Source organism: Mytilus trossulus, chromosome 4 (assembly GCF_036588685.1).
Source record: "Mytilus trossulus isolate FHL-02 chromosome 4, PNRI_Mtr1.1.1.hap1, whole genome shotgun sequence".
NCBI classification, from domain to species: Eukaryota; Metazoa; Mollusca; class Bivalvia; order Mytilida; family Mytilidae; genus Mytilus; species Mytilus trossulus.
The window spans coordinates 31,845,799-31,868,606 of NC_086376.1; the positions used below are offsets into that span (position 1 = coordinate 31,845,799).

At 31.9% G+C, this 22,808-nt stretch overlaps 1 protein-coding gene across 1 annotated transcript in view; it reads left to right on the top strand.

Annotated features, from left to right (window-relative positions):
- Positions 1–22,808, top strand: part of LOC134715116 (reticulon-4 receptor-like) — a 61,456-nt gene that overhangs the window by 24,255 nt on the left and 14,393 nt on the right. The window contains exons 2-3 of the mRNA XM_063577045.1: positions 9,969–10,147; positions 11,934–12,005. Of these exons, the coding sequence (XP_063433115.1) occupies positions 9,984–10,147; positions 11,934–12,005 (236 nt within the window). The 5' untranslated portion in view covers positions 9,969–9,983. The remainder of the gene's footprint in view (positions 1–9,968; positions 10,148–11,933; positions 12,006–22,808) is intronic.

The following is a 22,808-nucleotide window of genomic DNA, read 5'->3' on the forward strand; positions in this document are numbered from 1 at the left end:
ATTTACATAAATTTACCAAATTAATGAAAATTGTTAGAAATTGACTATAAAGGGCAATAACTCCTTAAGGGGTCAATTGACCATTTAGGTCATGTTGACTTATTTGTAGATCTTACTTTGCTGAACATTATTGCTGTTTACAGTTTATCGCTATCTATAATAGTATTCAAGATAACCAAAAACGGCAAAATTTCTTTAAAAATTACCAATTGGAGGGCAGCAACCCAACAACCAGTTGTCCAATTCATCTGAAAAATTCAGGGAAGATAGATATTGACTTGATTAACAATTTAACTTCTTGTCAGATTTGCTCTAGATGCTTTGGTTTCATAGTTATAAGCAAAAAACTGCATTTTACCCCTATGTTCTATTTTTAGCCGTGGCGGCCATCTTGGTTGAATGGCCAGGTCATCGGACACATTTTTCAAACTAGATACCCCAAAGATGATTGTGGCCTAGTAGTTTCAGGAGATTTTGTAAAAGATTACTTAGATTTATGAAAAATGGTTAAAGATTGACTATAAAGGGCAATAACTCCTAAAGGGGTCAACTGACCATTTTGGTCATGTTGACTTATTTGTAGATCTTACTTTGCTGAACATTATTGCTGTTTACAATTTATCTCTATCTATAATAATATTCAAGATAATAACCAAAAACAGCAAAATTTCCTCAAAATTACCAATTCAGGGGCAGCAACCCAACAACCGATTGACCGATTCATCTGAAAATTTCAGGGCAGATAGTTCTTGACCTGATAAACATTTTTATCCCTGTCAGATTTCCTCAAAATGCATTGGTTTTTGAGTTATAAGCCAAAAACTGCATTTTACCCCTATGTTCTATTTTTAGCGGTGGTGGCCATCTTGGTTGGTTGACCAGGTCACGCCACACATTTTTTAAACTAGATACCCCAAAGATGATTGTGGCCAAGTTTGGATTAATTTGGCCAAGTAGTTTCAGAGGAGAAGATTTTTGTAAAAGATTACTTTAATTTACGAAAAATGGTTAAAAATTGACTATAAAGGGCAATAACTCCTAAACGGGTCAACTGACCATTTTGGTCATGTTGACTTATTTGTAGATCTTACTTTGCTGAACATTATTGCTGTTTACAGTTTATCTCTATCTATAATAATATTCAAGATAATAACCAAAAACAGCAAAATTTCCTCAAAATTACCAATTCAGGGGCAGCAACCCAACAACCGATTGACCGATTCATCTGAAAATTTTAGGGCAGATAGATCTTGACCTGATAAACATTTTTATCCCATGTCAGATTTCCTCAAAATGCTTTGGTTTTTGAGTTATAAGCCAAAAACTGCATTTTACCCCTTTGTTCTATTTTTAGCCGTGGCGGCCATCTTGGTTGGTTGACCAGGTCACGCCACACATTTTTTAAACTAGATACCCCAAAGATGATTGTGGCCAAGTTTGGATTAATTTGGCCAAGTAGTTTCAGAGGAGAAGATTTTTGTAAAAGATTACTTTAATTAACGAAAAATGGTTAAAAATTGACTATAAAGGGCAATAACTCCTAAACGGGTCAACTGACCATTTTGGTCATGTTGACTTATTTGTAGATCTTACTTTGCTGAACATTATTGCTGTTTACAGTTTATCTCTAACTATAATAATATTCAAGATAATAACCAAAAACAGCAAAATTTCTTCAAAATTACCAATTCAGGGGCAGCAACCCAACAACCGATTGACCGATTCATCTGAAAATTTCAGGGCAGATAGATCTTGACCTGATTAACATTTTTACCCCATGTCAGATTTGCTCTAAATGCTTTGGTTTTTGAGTTATAAGCCAAAAACTGCATTTTACCCCTATGTTCTATTTTTAGCCGTGGCGGCCATCTTGGTTGGTTGACCGGGTCACGCCACACATTTTTGAAACTAGATACCCCAATGATGATTGTGGCCAAGTTTGGTTTGATTTGGCCCAGTAGTTTCAGAGGAGAAGATTTTTGTAAAAGTTAACGACGACGGACGACGACGACGGAGGACGACGACGGACGCCGGACGCCGGACGCCAAGTGATGAGAAAAGCTCACTTGGCCCTTCGGGCCAGGTGAGCTAAAAAGGTGAACTCGATATTCAAGACTCTGTTTAAAATTTGAGGTCCTAAAGTGTTTCGAGGGGGGGGGGGTATAAAAGGGTGAAAGCATTGATATCAAAGTTTACCATATTAATATAATTTATTTTTAATTTTAAATCTTGTTTTCTTTTCCGAAATTTATCTATCTTCGTTGGCTTATGTCCATATACAAGCCAGATAAGGCTGATTACAAGGAACCCTGATCAAATCAAATCTAGTATGGCGTCCATTTTCACTGAACTAGTGCATAATTTTATTAAAGGGCCAGCTGAGGCCCACCTCCGAATGCAGGATATCTCGCGGAGTTGAAGACCTTTAGTGGCCTTCGGCTGTTATCATCTCTTTGGTCGGGTTGTGGTCTTTTTGAAATATTCCCCATTTCCATTTTGAATTTTATTTAGAAATAATTTTTGCTGATTTTATTTTATAACAACAGTCAAGGTTTTTGCCTAATAAAGAAAGGAGAATATGTCAGGAAATCACAATAAGGCATTGTCGCGCCTGTCCCAAGTTAGGAGCCTTTGTTAGTCTTGTATTATTTCAATTTTAGTTTCTTGTGTACAATTTGATAATTAGTATGGCGTTCATTATCATTGAACTAGTATATATTTGTTTAGGGGCCAGCTGAAGGTCGCCTCCGGGTGCGGGAATTTCTCGCTACATTGAAGACCTGTTGGGGACCTTCTGCTGTTGTTTGTTCTATGGTCGGGTTGTTGTCTCTTTGACACATTCCCGATTTCCATTCTCAATGTTATTGCAATTTCAAGGAACTATTTTGATTATTTTTTGGATTGTTATTTTGTGATAATTTAACAGAATTACAGCCGATTACATTGAGTGTGTAGGTAAAGGTAGAATCTTTGGTTAGCTTGCTTGTTAGCTAAACAATGAAGTCATTGTTATGTAAGGTATACTACCCTCCTTTTATTATGGGTCAAAGTACGGCCTTCAACACGGAGCCTTGGCTATAATGTATGGGTTTTTCATAAGCTTGGTGAGATAAAAAAAAAACAATTAAGATATATATTTTTGTTTTCCAATAATAATGTTGTTCGAAGCATGAATAGTAAACTAAGAAATTGTAAAAGAGTTCACGTTGGTAGCACTGATAGTTAAGAGTAACATACGAGTAGTGATAGGTAATTTGTAAAAACATAGACAATCTGATATTTAAATCAGGGGGTGGGGTGGGGATGAGGTTCTACCTCACAAACGCTATCGGTAATTTTAATATATATATATTAGTATCTGCATTTATCTTATAAATTTGTTGTGATGTATGAAAGTGATCTTCAATGTCGTCATTTGCATTGTTAAAGGACCAAGTAAGCCTTGTATGAAATCTGATGACCAGTTTAACACTAAACAGATTGCTTCGTCAGAGGTTGACAGGTATGATAAAAGACTACCATATGAATTAAATGGGTGTGGGGTGTGGGGTGTGGGGTGTGGGGTGGGGTAGGATGAAATTTGAAATAGGCGGGACATGAACGTGGAGTGAAAAAAGTCAGGACAAACTTTTATAAAAAGGCAAGACCGAATAGAGTGAAAATAAAAAGGACAGAGATTACACTAAAAAAAAATGCAGGACAACATTTAAAACATACTGCCCCCTCCTCCTTATAAAAAAAATCATTTTTGAACGATATATTTTTAATATATAAACTGATCGATGAGATTACATATAAAACTTGAATACCGAATTAAAAAGTCAGACAAAGAAAGGATCCCACAACATCACATTTACATACTGTTTCAGAGCATCTAAATTATGCATTCATATCTGTATGAGTATAGTAAAAGTTGTCGGTGCACTCGAATACTCTTGTGCGTGATGTACATTTCATCATGCGTTCAACAACAATAAAAACAACATGTATATGATATCGTAACATACGTAACACTTTTATACGTCTTTAAGTGCCAGTCTGCCTACGAATCAGGCAGTGGTGAAAACATGACCAAAAAAACCCACCCAATTTGACATTGATTTCAGTTCATAATATGTAGTTAAGCACAAAAATAACATTCATTACCATTTTCTGTTATGGTAATAGAAGATGCAATTTGGTTGAAATGCACTAGAAATTAAGGAATAAGAGGAGATAACTCTGTAATTTGCTATCATTCTAACCAATGGTCTAACCAAGTTATTTGATATTACCAGACACACACAAAAGAAAGACTAATAATTTTTAACTCAGGATGATGGTTAGTATCAAATAGCATGATTAGCTCGGTGGGTTTTTTCTAATCATGTTTTGATTTTTACCTAAATTGCCTGATTCTTATAAAGACTGGCACTTAATCGATAAATCATGAAAACCATTTAAAATTTGTATATTTAATGCATGCTCTGTATTATAGTGATTGCATTCGAATACAATTCAAACACAATAATCATTACATAACAACACCTTTTGGTTTTAAGTGCGTTTGTAAACATACAATTACCGCTCCTAATACGTTCGTTCGTCGAGATAGGTTCGTTCGTCAATATCCTGGTCATCTCTATTAGGTGTAATACCACCATTGATTTTCCCCTATTAGTCTTTGTTAAATTTGCACTTTTCAAAAAATTGTGCAGATTTTATCTTTGTTTCAAATAAAGAAATACTTGGCATGAGTAAAGTTTTATCCTGTCCAGATCTATAGAAAAAATTTCACATAACATTTCATTGCATATAAGAAAATAACCATCATCGGAAGTTAACCAATCAAATTTCTCCCCTTATTCTGTCTGTGCACAAGGTTTAGTCACCATGTAACCTCAAGATTACAAAATTTTCTATAGAAATCACAAATAAAAAATAATAGTGTTTAGAAATACCCAAGACATATGTTTATGACCCATAAATAGTTTTACTGCAATTAAAATGTAGGATTAGTTACCTACAACGGTCAAATTCAAGGGAATATTTTTTAGACCTACTTTCGTATACAACCGGATGTGACATACCATGATTTGGTGGTATTACACCTATACTTAATATATGAGCTGATATACAATATTTACAAATATATGGTTTGTATATGTTCCAGACCATATGAGTATTTGGACCGTATACGTATACTCATACGGTCCGACCAAACGCGTACGGTCCAGTACGAGCTGACCATACATGTTATTTGATCATATGGGTATCATTGAAAAAATCTTTATTTTTAGTTTTCACAATTGTTATTGATAATTTATTACAATTAGATAGATAAAATGTACAAACGAACAATTGAAATTAGGTATTTGTTTAATTGTATATCTGAATCCTATTTTGGTATGCTCGCCCAAGGTGACGCAATTCAAATTACGTAATATTGTTTTTAGCATTTTCATGTATGCAGTTCCGTCATGTTCTTTTGCATTTGCATTTTTTTGGTAAAGTTGCTAAATATTCTAAAACGCGTTATGTTTTCTTCCGATATCTTCAATTCATAATGCAATTAATGTATCACTGATCGCCATGCCTAATATAAGAGATTAACATTTTTGATTAGCGTGAATTAAAAAATAGTTAAAATATAAAGGTTTTGTTCCAATTACAATTGAACTTTTTTATATTAATTTGATAGTTAAGTTGTGTTGATCTGCTATATGCATTTGTATCTAATAAACTTGACTAGTTTTTTAATATTAGTCAGACCGTACGCGAACGGTCCGACCGTATTGGTATTTTGAAAAAGTACGCATACGGTCCAGACCGTACGCGTACGGTTCAAATACTCATACGGTCTGGAACATATATATAATGTACAGGTCTATCTAAATAAAATTGCAATGTGTGTGTACTATACATGTATCTATACAAATGACATTTACTTGAATTCTCAAAAAACATAGTTACTTTACTAATGAATGCACCAAGCATTCTTTCTTTTAATTACGATAGAAAAATATCTTTACAAACTACACTTTGGTTTAAACAAACATAATTAAATCCATATCTAAACAAAATATCTCTAATTTTACAACACCAGTTTTGTTTATCATTCTTTAAAATAAAACTTCTGTCATACATCTCATCATAGCAATTCTTTAATATACAATTTTCTGTACTCAAAATTTTTAACCAATATTTGACCATTCTATATACTGACTTTCAATGTACATTGGCAGTCTACCTAATTCACAATAAATCATATTAGTTACACACTCATTTTGACTTTAAGAATACGTTTTAAAAAATACCATATGAAATCCCAATATTTCCGAGCAATAATTCAATAAACTTGCTACATAAGTATCATATAATGACAACAAAGTTTCAGGATTATAATAATCATCATGTATTTTATTGAATATACTAAATACAGCCTTTTTACCCTGTTCTCATAGTTTCTTTTGAGTATTTGCAAAGTAACCAGTATAATAAAACAAAATTCCCAAATACATGAACTCGTTACATATATCAATAGCCGTCCATTTATATACCATTGCTCTTCTGGTCTAATTTTCCCTCTGTTTCTAAATACTACAATTTTGTTTTTTGACAAATTTATGTACACATCATGCTTATTTGAATAAACATTTACAGCATCGACCATCTTTTGTAGATCAGTAATACTTTCACTAAATCAAACCATACCGTCAGCTTACATTAACAAGTACAGATTAAACATTTTAAGTTTATATGATTTACAATTTTGTGTAATAAGTTCCATCTCCATATCATTGACAAATAATGAGTACAACAGAGGAGATAAGGATTCCCCTTGCATTAGACCAACAGTACATTAAAAAAATTCAGAAAATTTTCCATTAAGTTTTACACAGGTTTTTAATTTGCTATACATAGATTTTATTACATTTAAAAGTCTATCAGTTACTCCACATCTGACTAATCTTTGCCATAATTTGTAATGTGTGACACTATCAAAAGCTCTAGTGTAATCTACAAAGCAAAAGTATAAACGATAATACTGTTAACCCATATTTCAGGGAAATTTCCGGAATTAAGGATATTATTAAAAAGTTTGCACAATATTGGAATAAGTACAGTTTTTCCAGCAATAAGATATTCGTTCATGATGTTGTCGAACCCCCAGTAGCTTTATCATATTTCAATTTCCTCAAGCATTTATCTAATTTGGTATCTGTAAATGGAATGTCTAGTTCCTCGTGTACGTTTGGTAAAGTTTCTGTATTCGTTGGCTTGTCCGTTTCTGAGTTATTTGACATTAAGTTTTTAAAGTGTTTCTGAAATTGTTCCAAAGTTATATTATGTCCGTTGTCGGTTTTTGGTCTTTTAAATATCTGGTAGAATTTCTTTGGGTTTTTTATTCGCAAATTTTTCAACATATTTTTTGTTGGTTTTTGTAATGTCTTTTAAGTTTAGTCTCCGTACATTTATATTTCCGTTTAGCTACGTTTAGTCTTACTCTGTTGTCGTTGGAACGATTTGCATTAAAAATATCCAAAGCTAATTTGTATTGTCTATAAAGATTCTTGCAATCTTATGAAATCCACGGTTTATCTTTTTTAACAAACGATTTATGACTTTTATTAGCATTACTATCTATACAGTGTTCACAATAATCTGTAAATTCAACTTCATTTTTGGTGTATTGTTCACAAATTTCTGTAAGCAGGTTATTCAAATCGCCAACACATTTGTCAATATCGTTCTCAAGTTCCGTTAAATTTAACATTAAATCATCAAACTTTTGAACTTTCGTCAGCATGTCATTTACAAAACCGTCTTTAAACCCTTCATTCCATTTCACTCTTTTGTAAACAGATTTTACACAAGTACATTGATCATTAATCTTTCTATCAAAATTTAAAAATAATTCAACACTTAATGAAGCATGACATGAAAACATATTAAAATCTTAAACAGTTAATGCCTTGATTAAAGTAAAAATACTGTCTTGTGATATCAACATATAATCAATTCGTTATAACATCTATATTATACTTTTTATAATACACATTTCGATCAGGTGGCATGTAAATAACACACATATATAAATATTTTATTATTTGCCATAATACGTTTGTCAAATTTTAACCATATCTATCAACATCATATTTAATAACATCAATAAATTGACATAGCCTTTTTTTATAGAACAATACTACTCCACCACCACCACATTTTGATCTAGCCAAATATTTCTTTTCATAGCTATCTAATTCAAACTCATCTGGACATTTGACCCAACATTAACTTAGACATAAAACGTCGTATTCAGATCAGTTTGAACAAATTCCTTATCACGTAGCTTTCGCACTAGGCCTTTTGAAATATTCCAAGCACATATATTAATAGCACTTTGTTGGGTTTCAGATATTTTATTTACACTCTCCGCTGACTCCTAACCTACCCATATTTCTCCGTTCACATAAAGGTTATCACCTACAATATACGCTGTTTTATTCTGTTTTCTTTCTTTCAGCATTATCAGAACCATTTTTTTTCCGCCATTCAACAATTTCACGGGGATACTGCGGACTAATTCCGAACTTTGTGTCTTTTAAACGACCTGATGCATTTTTAACTTTTGCTCTATCCGACAGCTGACTAAATTTCACAACTATTGGCATTAGTCTTATCGCGTCGGGTTTTCGTTTCCCTAAACGAAATACCTTTTCCAAATGTATATTGGTTGCACCTTCTCCTAACTTCATAGTGTTTTCTTAGAATTCATGTATTTGTTCCTTACAACGCTCATTTTCACCACTTTGGTCTCCTTTGCCCTGTTTGTCGGTGTTATTATTGTTTGTATTAATTTTAACTGGTTCCTCATCGAATTGAAAAAAACAGCAGGTTTTTTTCAAGGTTTTATGTCTCGATATCTAAAAGTTTACTACTGAAGTTTTTTGTTTTTTCAATTGTACTTGTCATTGTATCAATTTTTTTCTTCAGCGCAGCTTGCTCGTCGTGTACATCTGATAGAAATTGGGCGTTTTGTTCAAGATGATTTAACCGTTGTTTACAACTGCTTAATTCTGTATCAACAGATTTAAACCTATTATCAATTAACTCCAATCGTTCTTCTATTTTATCAAGCTTTGTCATTTTGCGATCGATGCAAATTACCTTTTGACAGAGTTCTCTTAATGTATTTTCGATTCCCGGTGACATGGGATAAGTCATAAATGGGGGAACGGATGGCGGGGGGGTAAACAGGTGAATAATTCTGTTGATATGCCATTCCAGGTGTGCTTGTTAAAGGTGTGTATTGAAAGGAATTATTCATATTTTTTACAACGTTATAGGTGTCATTTGATTTCTGCTCTCTAGTGTTTACATGTACCTTGTCTTTCTGTTTCTTTTCCGTAGACTGTTTTATACACTGTCTTTTATCTGCAAAACTGTCTTGAACTGACGACGAGGAATCAAAATTATATTGCTTATTTTAATTTTGATTGTTTCTTTTTCGTCGTGGCATAACTTTAACTCATGTTATAATCCAAAAACATTAAATAGTTTACTACTAAAATTTTCACAGCAATTCATTCCGGCGCATGCTCATAAGTTAGAAGTTAAAGGATACTATGTGTCTTCCTTATTTTATACCACACACATCTTATTGACGGATATAAAGCACCAAACGATCTTTCAAATTAGAAGTCCACATTTTAACCTATGTATCGTTTTTCATAAATATTAAGATAATTTTGGAAGATTGCAAATATTTTTTCCATGTCAAAAATAAAGACTTGGTTTGTATTTATTGTGTATTATAAGATTGTCCATGATGTGGCAAATATCATTATATTTGTAAGTTCATAATACATGTGATATCATACTCATGCCACCCTTACATTCTCAATTGTGTATGTTATTGTTGGAAATGAATACCCTCATCGTTTGTCGTAACATCTTAGGCTAACTCGTTTTATTTGTTTAAATAGATAACTTAGATAAACATGTTACGCCATCAGCATTTCCTTTGGTTTTTGTCAATGTGGGGATACAGTCTGTGCTGCCCTTCCTCGTGTACTTGTCATTCAAATGGAAGAGTCTACTGTAATAATCCACAACAAATGTTTGATTCAATACCTACAGATATACCTTCAAATACTCTATACCTGTAAGTACTATATATATATATATATATATTAATTTTATACTCGTACATTTTAGAATATTCAATTGATAATCAGGGTTTAAGGTTTATGTACCCTTCTGTAGCCATTTTTGTACGAATTTTTCAAACCTCAATTGTATCAAAACTAAAGATATAATGAATAATAGAGATAGGCCATTTAATACATTTTCCAAGGGGAAACTTAATGCAAATCATTATTTTTTACTGTTTCATTGCATTTGATAGAAAAAGAGGACTTTGTGGCAAATAAATCAAGATTTTTATAGAAAATCAACAGCCATTAATACAGAGATTTTTGTTATAAAATTTGAAACATAAATTACTCACTTGATTTTCTATGATGTGCTAGTGTTTATTTTTTACAAAAAGTTCTAAGCAACCTGTAAATTCCAAAACACCTCGTGCTGAGTCACTAAAATCGAGCGCACCCTAAAAGGTGTACTTGATTTTGGCCATATTTATATTTGTTTTAACCAATAACTACATTTATAAACTTGTTTTTAGAAAATCAATGCTAGCACTGCATGCAATAATCCTATATCTATCAGTCATCAAATTGCCAAATATGAGAGTACAAGGATAAAGGCTGTGGATTTTCTGTAAAAATCTTGATTTATTTGCCTCAAAGTCCTCTTTTTCTATTAAATGCAATGGAACAGTAAAAAATAATGCTTTGCATCAAGTTTCCCCTTGGAATATGTTCACAATGGCCTATCTCTATTATTCATTATATCTGTAGTTTTGATACAATTGAAGTTTAAAAAGTTCGTACATATATGGCTACAGAAGGGTACATAAACCTTAAATTCAACATATAATTTATGTGTACAATGATTTATTACAGTAATTGTACATATGAAACAAAATAAACACGCTATTAATTACGTAACCATCTTTTTATAGCAAACTGAATACAATGACGCAAAGTTGAGACATCAAACACAAGCTCATTAGACAACACGTACATATATAAAGAACCATTTACCATGATACCTTAACACAATGACGGAATAATTAAATTCAACTGTCGCGAGTGGAGAGATATCGAAATACACGAGTTATTGTGTCAGAATTTGTTTCTCTGATGACTTTAATCATTCTTTTTCAAAGATTTTCAAAAACTTGTGTTCTTTATATGTGACGTCATCATGCAAGATCGCCTTTTTTCATGACGTCACAAAAGGGAAAATTGAGAAAAAAAACAAATCATTTTGACGTCATAATAAAATTTTGAATAATCATTTGCCTAGAAAAGATTTTTATCCAGTCAGAAAATGTGAAATAGCACAAAAATTAGAGAATATAAAAACTATCATAGAACAATGATGGGATGCACACGTGTAAAACCATCGCAAATTTAGTAAAAATGAGAAAAATATTCATTAGGTTACTAAGTTTCACTGTTACACAATAGGGCAGTATTTCGTATCTGACTTTATTTTTTAAATCCTGACATAAATGTAATTTAAAGTAATCATGTTATGAAGGAACGAAATATATCGGAGGGACAATCAAATTCATAGATTAAAAATATACTGACAACGCCATGGGTAATAAAAAAAAAGACAAACAGACAAATAATAGTACAGAAGACACAAAATGGAAAACTAAAAACAAAGCCAAACGAACCCAATCAAAAACTAGGGGTGATTTCAGGTGCTCCGAAAGGGTAAGCAGATCCTGTTTCACTTGTTAAAACTGCAAAAATATCATGCAATGATAGCCCGGTACATTCTTTAAGTGGCATTTTTTATAATTTTATTTTCAGCCACCTTGATAACCAGCTTTTACGAAATCTCAGCTCTTTGACTTGTAATCAGTTTCCGAACCTACAAGATTTGTAAGTATCCTACCTACATGTACATTTCAAAACGAACCACTTCCGAAATTTTGGCAAGGAATGCATAAATTAAATGTAGGCAATAGTAGTTCGCCTATGATTATATTTTTAAAATTGATTAGGAAGATACAATGTAATAGTGCGGTGACAGAAGTGTAAAAAGTCGTCCAGATCGCGAGTTTAATCTCCCCAAATAACACACGGCTAAAAATGGTCTTAACTTAAAGACAAATATGTCTTCTTCAGTTTTTGCCCTGTCGTCAGAATTTCGTACGGTCACATTTTTCTAAAAGGACGTTTTAATGACTAGTAGTATATTGTAGAGTTTCAACCCCCCTTTTTCAAAATGAAAACTTGTGTATGTTTGCTAACATTTAACTGAAATAGTTTTTCCTGAAGCTATTTTCATATGTCAAAATATTCTATTCAGTATTTCATTTTCTTATAATCTATAAAATTTGCGGAGTTTAGACTGTTTAAAGTTGAGGTAATTTTAATTGCAAAACAAACTTTATACCTGTGGAAAGCTTATTAAAAATGGTATTTCTCATCCTAAATTTTATGGTAATATTGTACTTAAAGCGAGGAAATCACTATGTGATCCTTGTAAACTCATCGAACCTTTGAACAAACTTATAAGTAAGGGTTATCGTACCAATCTCTGAATATAGTTCACATTGGCACTAATATTGATTTTGTCATTAGCAAATTAAAACATAACTAAATTTCATTATCTTTTGAGGCGAGATGTATAGGGGACACAGCCACGTTAACTTTTATTTCTATAGAAGTCGCTCTTCACTATACTACTACCTGTCGATACATTTATTTTTGGCATTGCACAAGTCATGTCTTCTTTGACTATTAATGACGTTAAAATACTAAATCCCTGTGATGTGTTTTAGTCGATTTTAGTCTCTGATGCATGATTTTTTACTATTAATTGGTTTTGGCTTTTAACTAGCTGTCAGTAACTGCGAGTACTCTCAAATCGTATTTTCTTGTTAATTCGACCTGTTGATACTGTTTATAATGCTTTTTTGTCATTTTTTATTTATATGGATCTTGGCTGTATACCAGCTTTGATTATTTGTAATATCTTCAATTTTTCACTTATTCTTACAACATTTGTATAAACTTCAAGATTATAAAAAAACGGTTTTTTTCTAAAGTGAACATTGATTGGTTAAATATTTCTCAGTTTGTTTGAATTTATTTGATAGCCTTTTGGTCATGACTGTTTGTCTCTAATATTTAATTAACTGTGCATTTGTATTCAGATATCGAAGATCAAATTTATTCGTTCTTTGTGTAATCATACGTTTTTTGATTGAGTTAAGTCTGCTAATTGATATTTTATCGTATGTTTTTATATGTTGTGATGTTATGCTATTGTTTCAGAAAAAGGGAGAAGGTTTGGGCCCATTAAAACGTTTAATCCCGCTGCAAATGTTTGCACCTGTCCTAAGTCAGGAATCTGATGTACAGTAGTTGTCGTTTGTTTATGTAATATATACGTGTTTCTCGTTTCTCGTTTTGTTTATATAGATTAGACCGTTGGTTTTCCCGTTTGAATGGTTTTACACTAGTAATTTTGGGGCCCTTTATAGCTTGTTGTTCGGTGTGAGCCAAGGCTCCGTGTTGAAGGCCGTACTTTAACCTATAATGGTTTAATTTTTAAATTGTTATTTGGATGGAGAGTTGTCTCATTGGCACTCACACCACATCTTCCTATATCTATTTAGTTTGTTCTTCATAGTCGTAATAAAAATTATCCCATTATATTTTAAGCATATAGTATTTCATCAAACTAATCAGTGATAAAAATTTCGGAACCAAAAAATTAAAAAAACCCGCAAGAAATCAATGGAAAAAGAATGGAATAAAAAACTTCAATTTCAACACAGAACATAATCACTTGCCTTCCGTCACATTTTGTGTATTAGTCAATAATTTGCACTCAACTGATGTATGATATTACTACAATTTCGCTATTATATACACATATTTTAGAACTGATATATGTTAAATACTTTGTTTGTATGTGTTTATATTCTATGTTTTTTGTTATAAAACATCAAATATACTTTGTCAGAAAAGTCTTATTGTAAAATCAAAATAATTGACGGATAGTTTCAGTAAATATTCCGTGATATGTCAAGTCCGTTGCAACTTGCTCCATTTAGTCCAAAAAGTTGTTAAATTTTATGCAGTGCTTAATAAGCAAAGAAAAGAAAAAATCGACTGAAATTTTGAGTCAGTTTACCAGTATAGGAAAGTCGAATTTTGTATCTGAATTGAATAAAAGATTAGATGAGGTGAACCACAAGATGTTTCATGCGAAAGCTGTTGATTACAGAAGTCCGTGCAGGCTGTTTATCATTGTTCATGCTACAAAATTTACACAAGTAAACATATTTGTTCCCCCTTTTAGAGCGAGGAAGCTTCTAATCTGATATCTTATGACGACATACAATTATCGGACTGTTGTCCCTCAGTTTCGGGTATGTGTACGCGTTCTAGAATGCAGTCGTTCAACTGGAGCGCTTGTATATTTCTTTTCAACAAAACATTTTAAGGTAGTATGGGAGTCTAAAAAAAAAATGATAGAATTTGTTCTTACTTTGCCAAAATGTAGTATCTATTGATACATGTTAAAAAATATTATAAAAAGGATAGGTCACCGTGCATTTTTTCAAGCTACGGGTCGTGACAAAATGACACATTTTGTATGGATTATACAGGAAAAAACACCATTTTGTGAATAGAAACTAAACGAAATGATAGAATTGTAAAATAAATTAGGAAAATATAGCTTTCAAAAATTGCTTTGATAATATCAAAAGAAAAGATAGGGTCACCGTACGTTTTTTCCGGCTAAAATACAAAATAGGAAAATTCCATGAACAATCCAACAGAAAATGCACTGTTTTAGAGTTACCTCCCCTTAAAATGACAATTTCAAAATATTTAAAAACAACCAAAAATATCTACACTTGTACATATATTTATATTTATAAGTTATATTCTTATAAATTGGATCTATTAAATGTAAAAACACATGAAATATCTGCATTCTTGCATCAAATTTTGCTAATTTGATAGAAAATATTGACCTTAGATTCTCTGTTTTTTACAATCCAAGATGGCGAAAGACACCCATACCACCTTAAAACGATCAAAAACTACTCAAGTTTGAATCAGATGAGCGTGTTAAGAATGTTTTAACCGTGTCAGATAAAGTCAAAGTTGAAATAGTTTCCCGTCCATCTTTTAAACTTCAAGCACTCTGTCATTTTGGTTGAATTACAACTTATTTGCTAAAAACGAAAAAAAGCAGATATCTCGGATCACGATACTGCTTTTACTAATTTTATTTTGGCTATTGACAACGATTTAATGGTCATTCCTCATGACACCGTTAGTAGATAAACATACTAGTAGATCTTTTCTTCCAGCTGATTCTACTTGTAAAATGCAGTCTAAACTCATTGATTTCTATAGAAACTCAGTTGTCAAACAACTTCAACAAGTTCAAGGCAAATATAACAATATTTTGTAGCAGAATAAATAACTATTTGAGATGCCATATCAGCTGCTAGTCAATTAAAAACCAGTCTATGGAAGGTGTGATATGATAAAAACTTTTCTTATATCAATGAGCGATATTGTCTTATATCAACGGGTTGCATTGTGGGAAATCTCAGACGAATATTTACATTTTTATGAAGGAACGAAGATTTCTCGGTATAAAGTAATGATTCTTTTCTTAAAACAGGCTGACATTTAATAAGACATACGTCTGCTGTATAATTTCCATGAATTATTTTAAGTTATACAAGTGTGGACACAGATGAGTGTGGATAGTGTGTTTGGATGTTTGACAGTGTCTTATGACAATAAAGTTCTATGTTTTTCCTATATGGTGTTAATAACTGTGTTGCACGGTGACAACCGATCTGAGCATTAGGAGTGTTATTTATTTGATATTTTTTTATTTTCAATACAGACATGGGGAGACAGTAATTACATTAGTTACCAAATGATTATGATAGAACATGTTCTACATCTTTGGTTTTGGATACATTTTGTAGCTGGGAATTGTTAATTTCTTGTCGATTTGGTCTCTTGTGGAGAATTGTCTAATTGGCAATCATACCTCATCTTTTTTTATATGTATTTGCTTACTATTGGTATGGTTCTATTTACATTACTTTGTGGTGGATCGTCAGTATCATTAGTAAAAAAAATTATTTAAATGTCGAATTTCTTCCTCAGATTAGAATACATTTATTGGTTTTAAGTAATGACAATGGCTTAAGTCTGACATGATTATTGGGACTAAATAAGATCGGAAGTAAACCTCTGTGCTGATTTATATCAATTCTTTATATCTCCTCCAAAGCTGGTCGAAGCAAAGACAAATTTTGACCAAAATAAAAATGATTTCACCAAAAGAAACTTTGTGAGCATGCTTCAAAGACTCATAACTGCTCCAAAAGTAATCTGAATGAATTTGAAGCATGTCAAGCAAATATCATCAACATCTACTTAATAAGTCTTAAAATATGTCTAAATACCTAAAAAGATATTTAGTACTCAAAAGGTATTGCAAAATTATTCCTTTTCATTTTTTGTTTTGTTATATGGATACAAATATAAGTGATACATGTACCAATACAGTATTTGTTGTGGTATGCAAGTGTAGTAATTAGCATTTACTGTAACAATGTTAATTCACACAAATTAAGAAAAAACAAATGAATGGAACAGATACTCCGCAGGGTGCTGCTTTATACGACTGCAAAGGTGGAAACCTGAACGGTTGGGGCTAGTATGGACACAACATTCAAGCTAGATACAGCTCTGAATTTGGATTGTGGTTAAATAGTTGACACAACATAGGTTTCTGACACAGATTGAATGTGGTCTATAAAGAACTTCAAACTTAAAAATTTTAAATTGGACATTTACCTATTTTGGTCCAATATCCAAAATCTAAATACATGGTTAAATTCAGAATATCATAGAACCCCGAAGAATTCAATTTTTGATAGGACCAACTTGAAAACTGGGCCCATAATCAAAAATCTAAGTACATGTTAAGACTCACCATATCAAATTTTGTTAAAATCAAGCTGATTTTAAATTTGGACCCTTTGGACCTTAATGTAGATCAATTTAAAAACAGGACCAAAATTGAGAATCTTAACACGGTTAGATTTGGCATATCAAAGAAGCACAATAATTCATTTTTTTGATGAAAGCAAACAAAGTTTAATTTTGGCCCCTTATTCCTTAGGACCAAAACTCCCAAAAATAATCCAAACCTTCCTTTTGTGGTCATAAACCTTTATAGATTTCTATTAACTTATGCTAAAGGTATTGTTAAAACAACCAAGAAAAATGCTTATTTGGGACCTGTTTTTGGTTCCTTAATCCTACCCTGTTGGGACTAAAACTACTAAAATCTATTCCAACCCTCCTTGTGTGGCCATAGACCTTATGTTAAAATATCATAGATTTCTGTTTACTAATACTTGAGTTATAGAGCAAAAACCAAGAACAATGCTAAATTTGGGCCCTTTTTCCTAAACTGTTGAGACCAAAATACCCAAAATCAATCCCAGCCTTCCTTTCATGGTCATAAACCTTGTGTCTAAATTTCATATATTTCTATTGACTTTCACTTAAGTTAGAGTGCTAAAACCAAATGTCTTTGGATGAAGACGATGACGCCAACGTGATACAAATGTACAACCAAAAAGTTTTCAATTTTTGTGGTGGTATAAAATTGATCTCAAATCAAATTTCTAATGGAGTTTGCAACAATAATTATTCAACTACTCATTTTAATAAAACATTAAGTATTAAAATATAAATGTCATACCGTCATGGTGATGATGCCCCTGCTAGCATATAACGTTAAAAAGGTACATAAAGTGAAGCTGCCAAAAATTGAACTCAAACTGAGTTTAGAGGTAATAAGCATTATATACACATTTCACTAAATTTAGTTGAGACAAACTTGAGAAATTTTTCCATTTGTGAAAGGGCATAACCCTAGAATGATAATCAAAGTGCTTGTAATCACTGAATGGCTATTAAAGACTGCTTAAATTTATCAGTTGGTAGTAAAGTGAATTTTGCATTGTATACTAAGTGTATATACATGTATAGCATTATTTTAAGTTGATTCAACTACTATTATGGACAGAGAAATCTAAACTCCAATTTTTAAAGAAGATTTCATAAAGCATTGGTTTTAGGTAATTCAACAACCATTCTGGACAAAGAAATAACTCAAATTTATTGTCTGGAATCTACAAAAATGTTTGTTTTTGGCCCTTAATTCCTAGACTGTTTGACCCATAACCCACAAAATAGACCTCAACCTTCTACTAATGGTATTCAATATTATGGTACAATTTCAGAACAATTGAAATACTTATACACAACTTTTTGTACGGACACTAGATTAATGCTTGTTTTGGTCACCTTTGGAACCCTTATTCCTAAACCTTGGGGACTATATATATAACCCCCCAAAACAATCCCAGGCTTCCTTTTATGATTATAAATATTACTGTGGATGCATTATTATTCTTTGGATACCAATTTTCGTGGCTTTTGTGGCTAGAGTCTTACCACGAAATTAAATGTTCAACGATTAACAAATTTTCTATAGGCTTGTATGCAGACTTCGGCAAAACCACGAAATTAAATATCCACGAAAATGCAAACTTTCTTTAATCCACGAAAATTGGTACCCACGAAAATAAATGAATCCACAGTATGTTATAATTTTAAGGCTTCCTTTTTACTTATACTGAAGTTATTATCTGGAAACCATCCGTCTTGGGAAGACGACGACAGGATACATACATGTATTTCAACTGCAAAAATTTCTGTGGTTGTTTAAAAATTTCAAACATGTACGATGAAATATTGTTTTAGAAATTGATAAGCCTAGATATGCCTTATAATTTTTCCCTGCATAGTTGAAGGACCATTTACACTCAGAACCGAGTCATCAGTAGGCAGCTAGTACAGATGTATTATAACAACCTAGCATCATATTGCTAGTAGTGGTAGTAGCATTCTCGGGTAAATTTGTTCTTTTTTTTTTATAATATATTTGGTTCAAATCAATATAGAATGCTTTTATCTCCCTAATACTTACATAGTAAATAGAGGTGATACTACTTTGACAAATCCTTGTACATGAGAGTTTTCTGTCAAATCTTTATTTCACAAAGAATGATTTGCATAACAATGAACTGAGCTCAAAGCAAAGTATTCAATAATACACTTAGACAAAGAGCTAAATTCAGTGATATACTTTGTACTACAGGTCCTTCATTAACATCCATCGACCAAAACCACATCTCAAAAACATTCCATTCTACATGGTTGGATTCAGAAGTCCTGAAAAAGACATGATTTTTTTTTTATCATATTTTAAGTATATACACACAGGTTTAAACTTTCTTGTGGTACAATAATTCCGTATCTAGCAACTATCAATTTGCTTCATGCACATATTGATATGTGTTGAGTTTACCTCTGTTGGAAATAAGAACACACAAACCTCCACCTAGTTTTAGTCAACGGACAAAACATTCAAAACTATAAAATATCATCTAAGACTTGTCAGTGTCTATTTACCATTGCCACTGAATCAGTGATATATGTACACATAATTATGTACATGCAAGACTAAAATTATAAAGTACACTAGAACAGACACGTGGTATCGCAGTTCCATGACTGAGTTAATGTATATAACTATGTGCAAGCCTTATTTTAGTATTAGTATTTTTATCTGATAAAGTTATGCTGATTAAACGATACACAGTTTTCTCTGCTTTCAAATCTTTCTGATTGAAACCGTCGAACTGGAACTTATCAATTATTGGTAATATTAATTATTTGAAAAACAAAAGTTCCTGGAATGGAATATTTTTTTAAACAATAGCATTGTCATATACATACATGTATTAGTTGTAAATAAAATTGAATTCTTTGATTCGCTGTTTTACGTCATGCCGGCTAACAAATTGAAAACTGTACCTATACGCCTTATTTTTAGTCCAGATTTTAGTATTTGTATTGTTACAATGTATCTTAGAAAGTCTAAACTGATTAAAATTTGACAATTTAGTAGTTTCAACCCTGTGGATACGACCCGTGTATATAACATATTAATCCTGAATACACCGTTTGGTGGTGCACCTGTCAGACGCGGAACGTACAAATAAGGTAATCGGTAACAGGTGAATATAGGCCACAGACCACAATTAATTCCTCTATCAGTTCTTTATAACCTTTTGCATCATTAAAAAAATTGCACCATGCACTTTTGTCAAATTTTTTGTGTGTGTAATGTATTGTCCTAGTCCAAATATATATCCAAAATTCAGAAAGATTGAAGCAATCACTTTTACAAATTTAGCCAATACACATCCATACACCTATTGACAAGTCAAGAGATGTTCCGAAAACTGTAAATATCACCTTTTTGCACTTGACCTAATCACTCATTCCATATCAAAATCAGTTAAAATACAACATCCAAAAATTTATTTGACCTCTCTTCTTTCATTTCCACCCAAAAAGATTTAAGGAATGAGTGAGGAAAGGAAAGAAAAAAAATTAAGGAAAAATACACTCTAATTAAAAGGAACTATATTCGTGGACAACGAAAAGCGGGGTCATTAATTGTGGTCTTGGGCCTATTAGGGGCCTAAAACTTGACCAATTCTAATAAAACTTGGCATGATTCAAGCTTAGTATATTATAAAACAGGTTACAAAGTTTCAAAGCCATATGATACCAAAGAAAAAAAATGTGGCATTTTTTATATCTGAACTTTGGGTGCTAAATTGTGGCGTTGAATTAGAACAATTAAAACTATCAAATTTGAGCTTCTAAAAACCAAAAGATACCAAAACTAACACTTTTTAATGTCTATATGTATAAGTTAACATCTATTTAAAGCAACAGAAAGCATACTTCATGTATCAGACTTATGAAAATTGGCCAGAAGTTAATTTTATATGAGCCTGTGCCAAAAAATAGAGGTTTTCAATTAGGGTGAGGCCTTATATCAAATGTAATATTTTTCACTTACCACAATTTTCTGAAGTTGTTAAGTTATCAAACAAACTTTAACAGGTTATAAATGTACTTTTAATAGAAATATAAGTTTCAAATAGCATAACACATGTGGATAAAATGGTCTTTAGCAATGTTATGCTTAAAAAAACAGATTGCCAGTTTAGGCCGTTCCCCACATTTGCATATTTAAAAGCATATAAATGATATGGGAGATGGAGATATACTTCTTTTTGCTAAAATCTGTGCTCAGATATGATAAAACATGGAGCCTAGATGTAACAAGACTGTCACTTTCAACTATATATGCAGACAGTATGGTCTGATGCAAAGTTTATTAACTTTACTGTTTAAAAACTGAATGAAATTTCAGCGTCAAAAGGCCAACATTTAAACCACTAGCTATCCAACAGAAGAAAGTAAAGGTAGTCTATGAAACAGAAATGGTTAAGCAACCAGTAATAAGTGTTTTTGATGTAGGTTCATTGCAATCTGTTTTGGAATACAACTTTTAAGTGCATAGAACTTCATATTTCACCTGCTGTGTATACTGACTGTTAGACTTAGACTATTAAAACAGCACATTTTGCACTCTTTTTATGTTTTTATCTACTTTTTTTTGCGTTCAGAGTTCACAAATATTTTAAACAACTGAAATAAATACCACAAACACAAATAGATATCAGAAAAAAACTGTCAGAGAGAAATTAAGCATGCTGTTTTTGAAAAAATAGTGAAATAAGTGAAAAAGCTACATTTTAGGCTTTTAACCTGAAAAGTGACTTTTTCACAAAATTTCTATCAAATGAAAGTGAAAATCATTTATTCTCATATAGTTTGACAAATCAATACCAATAGATCATTCAGAAAAAATGCCAAAGTAAAAATTCAAAATTTGCTGAAATGCACCTCTTAGGCCACAGACCACAATTAATTCCTCTATCAGTTCTTTATAACCTTTTGCATCATTAAAAAAATTGCACCATGCACTTTTGTCAAATTTTTTGTGTGTGTAATGTATTGTCCTAGTCCAAATATATATCCAAAATTCAGAAAGATTGAAGCAATCACTTTTACAAATTTAGCCAATACACATCCATACACCTATTGACAAGTCAAGAGATGTTCCGAAAACTGTAAATATCACCTTTTTGCACTTGACCTAATCACTCATTCCATATCAAAATCAGTTAAAATACAACATCCAAAAATTTATTTGACCTCTCTTCTTTCATTTCCACCCAAAAAGATTTAAGGAATGAGTGAGGAAAGGAAAGAAAAAAAATTAAGGAAAAATACACTCTAATTAAAAGGAACTATATTCGTGGACAACGAAAAGCGGGGTCATTAATTGTGGTCTTGGGCCAATATACTATTAATTTTTGGTATCGGTATCGGACTCGATCCGGAACTTCTTAATTATTGGCAATATTAATTACGTGGAAAACAAAAGGGCCTGGAGTGGTGTAATTTTTAATCTACACCTTTGTACTATATTAGTTATATATAAAGTCGAATTCTTTGATTCATTGTTTTTACGCGATGAGGGCTGACAAATTGGACCTCGTAATTTTAGTATTAAAGATATATAACACTAAAACTGACATTCAGTCTTTACGATATCTTCATTCCCAAAGTCATTTTCAAATCTGACTTCATGGTAAAATAAGATTCCATATCTACAAC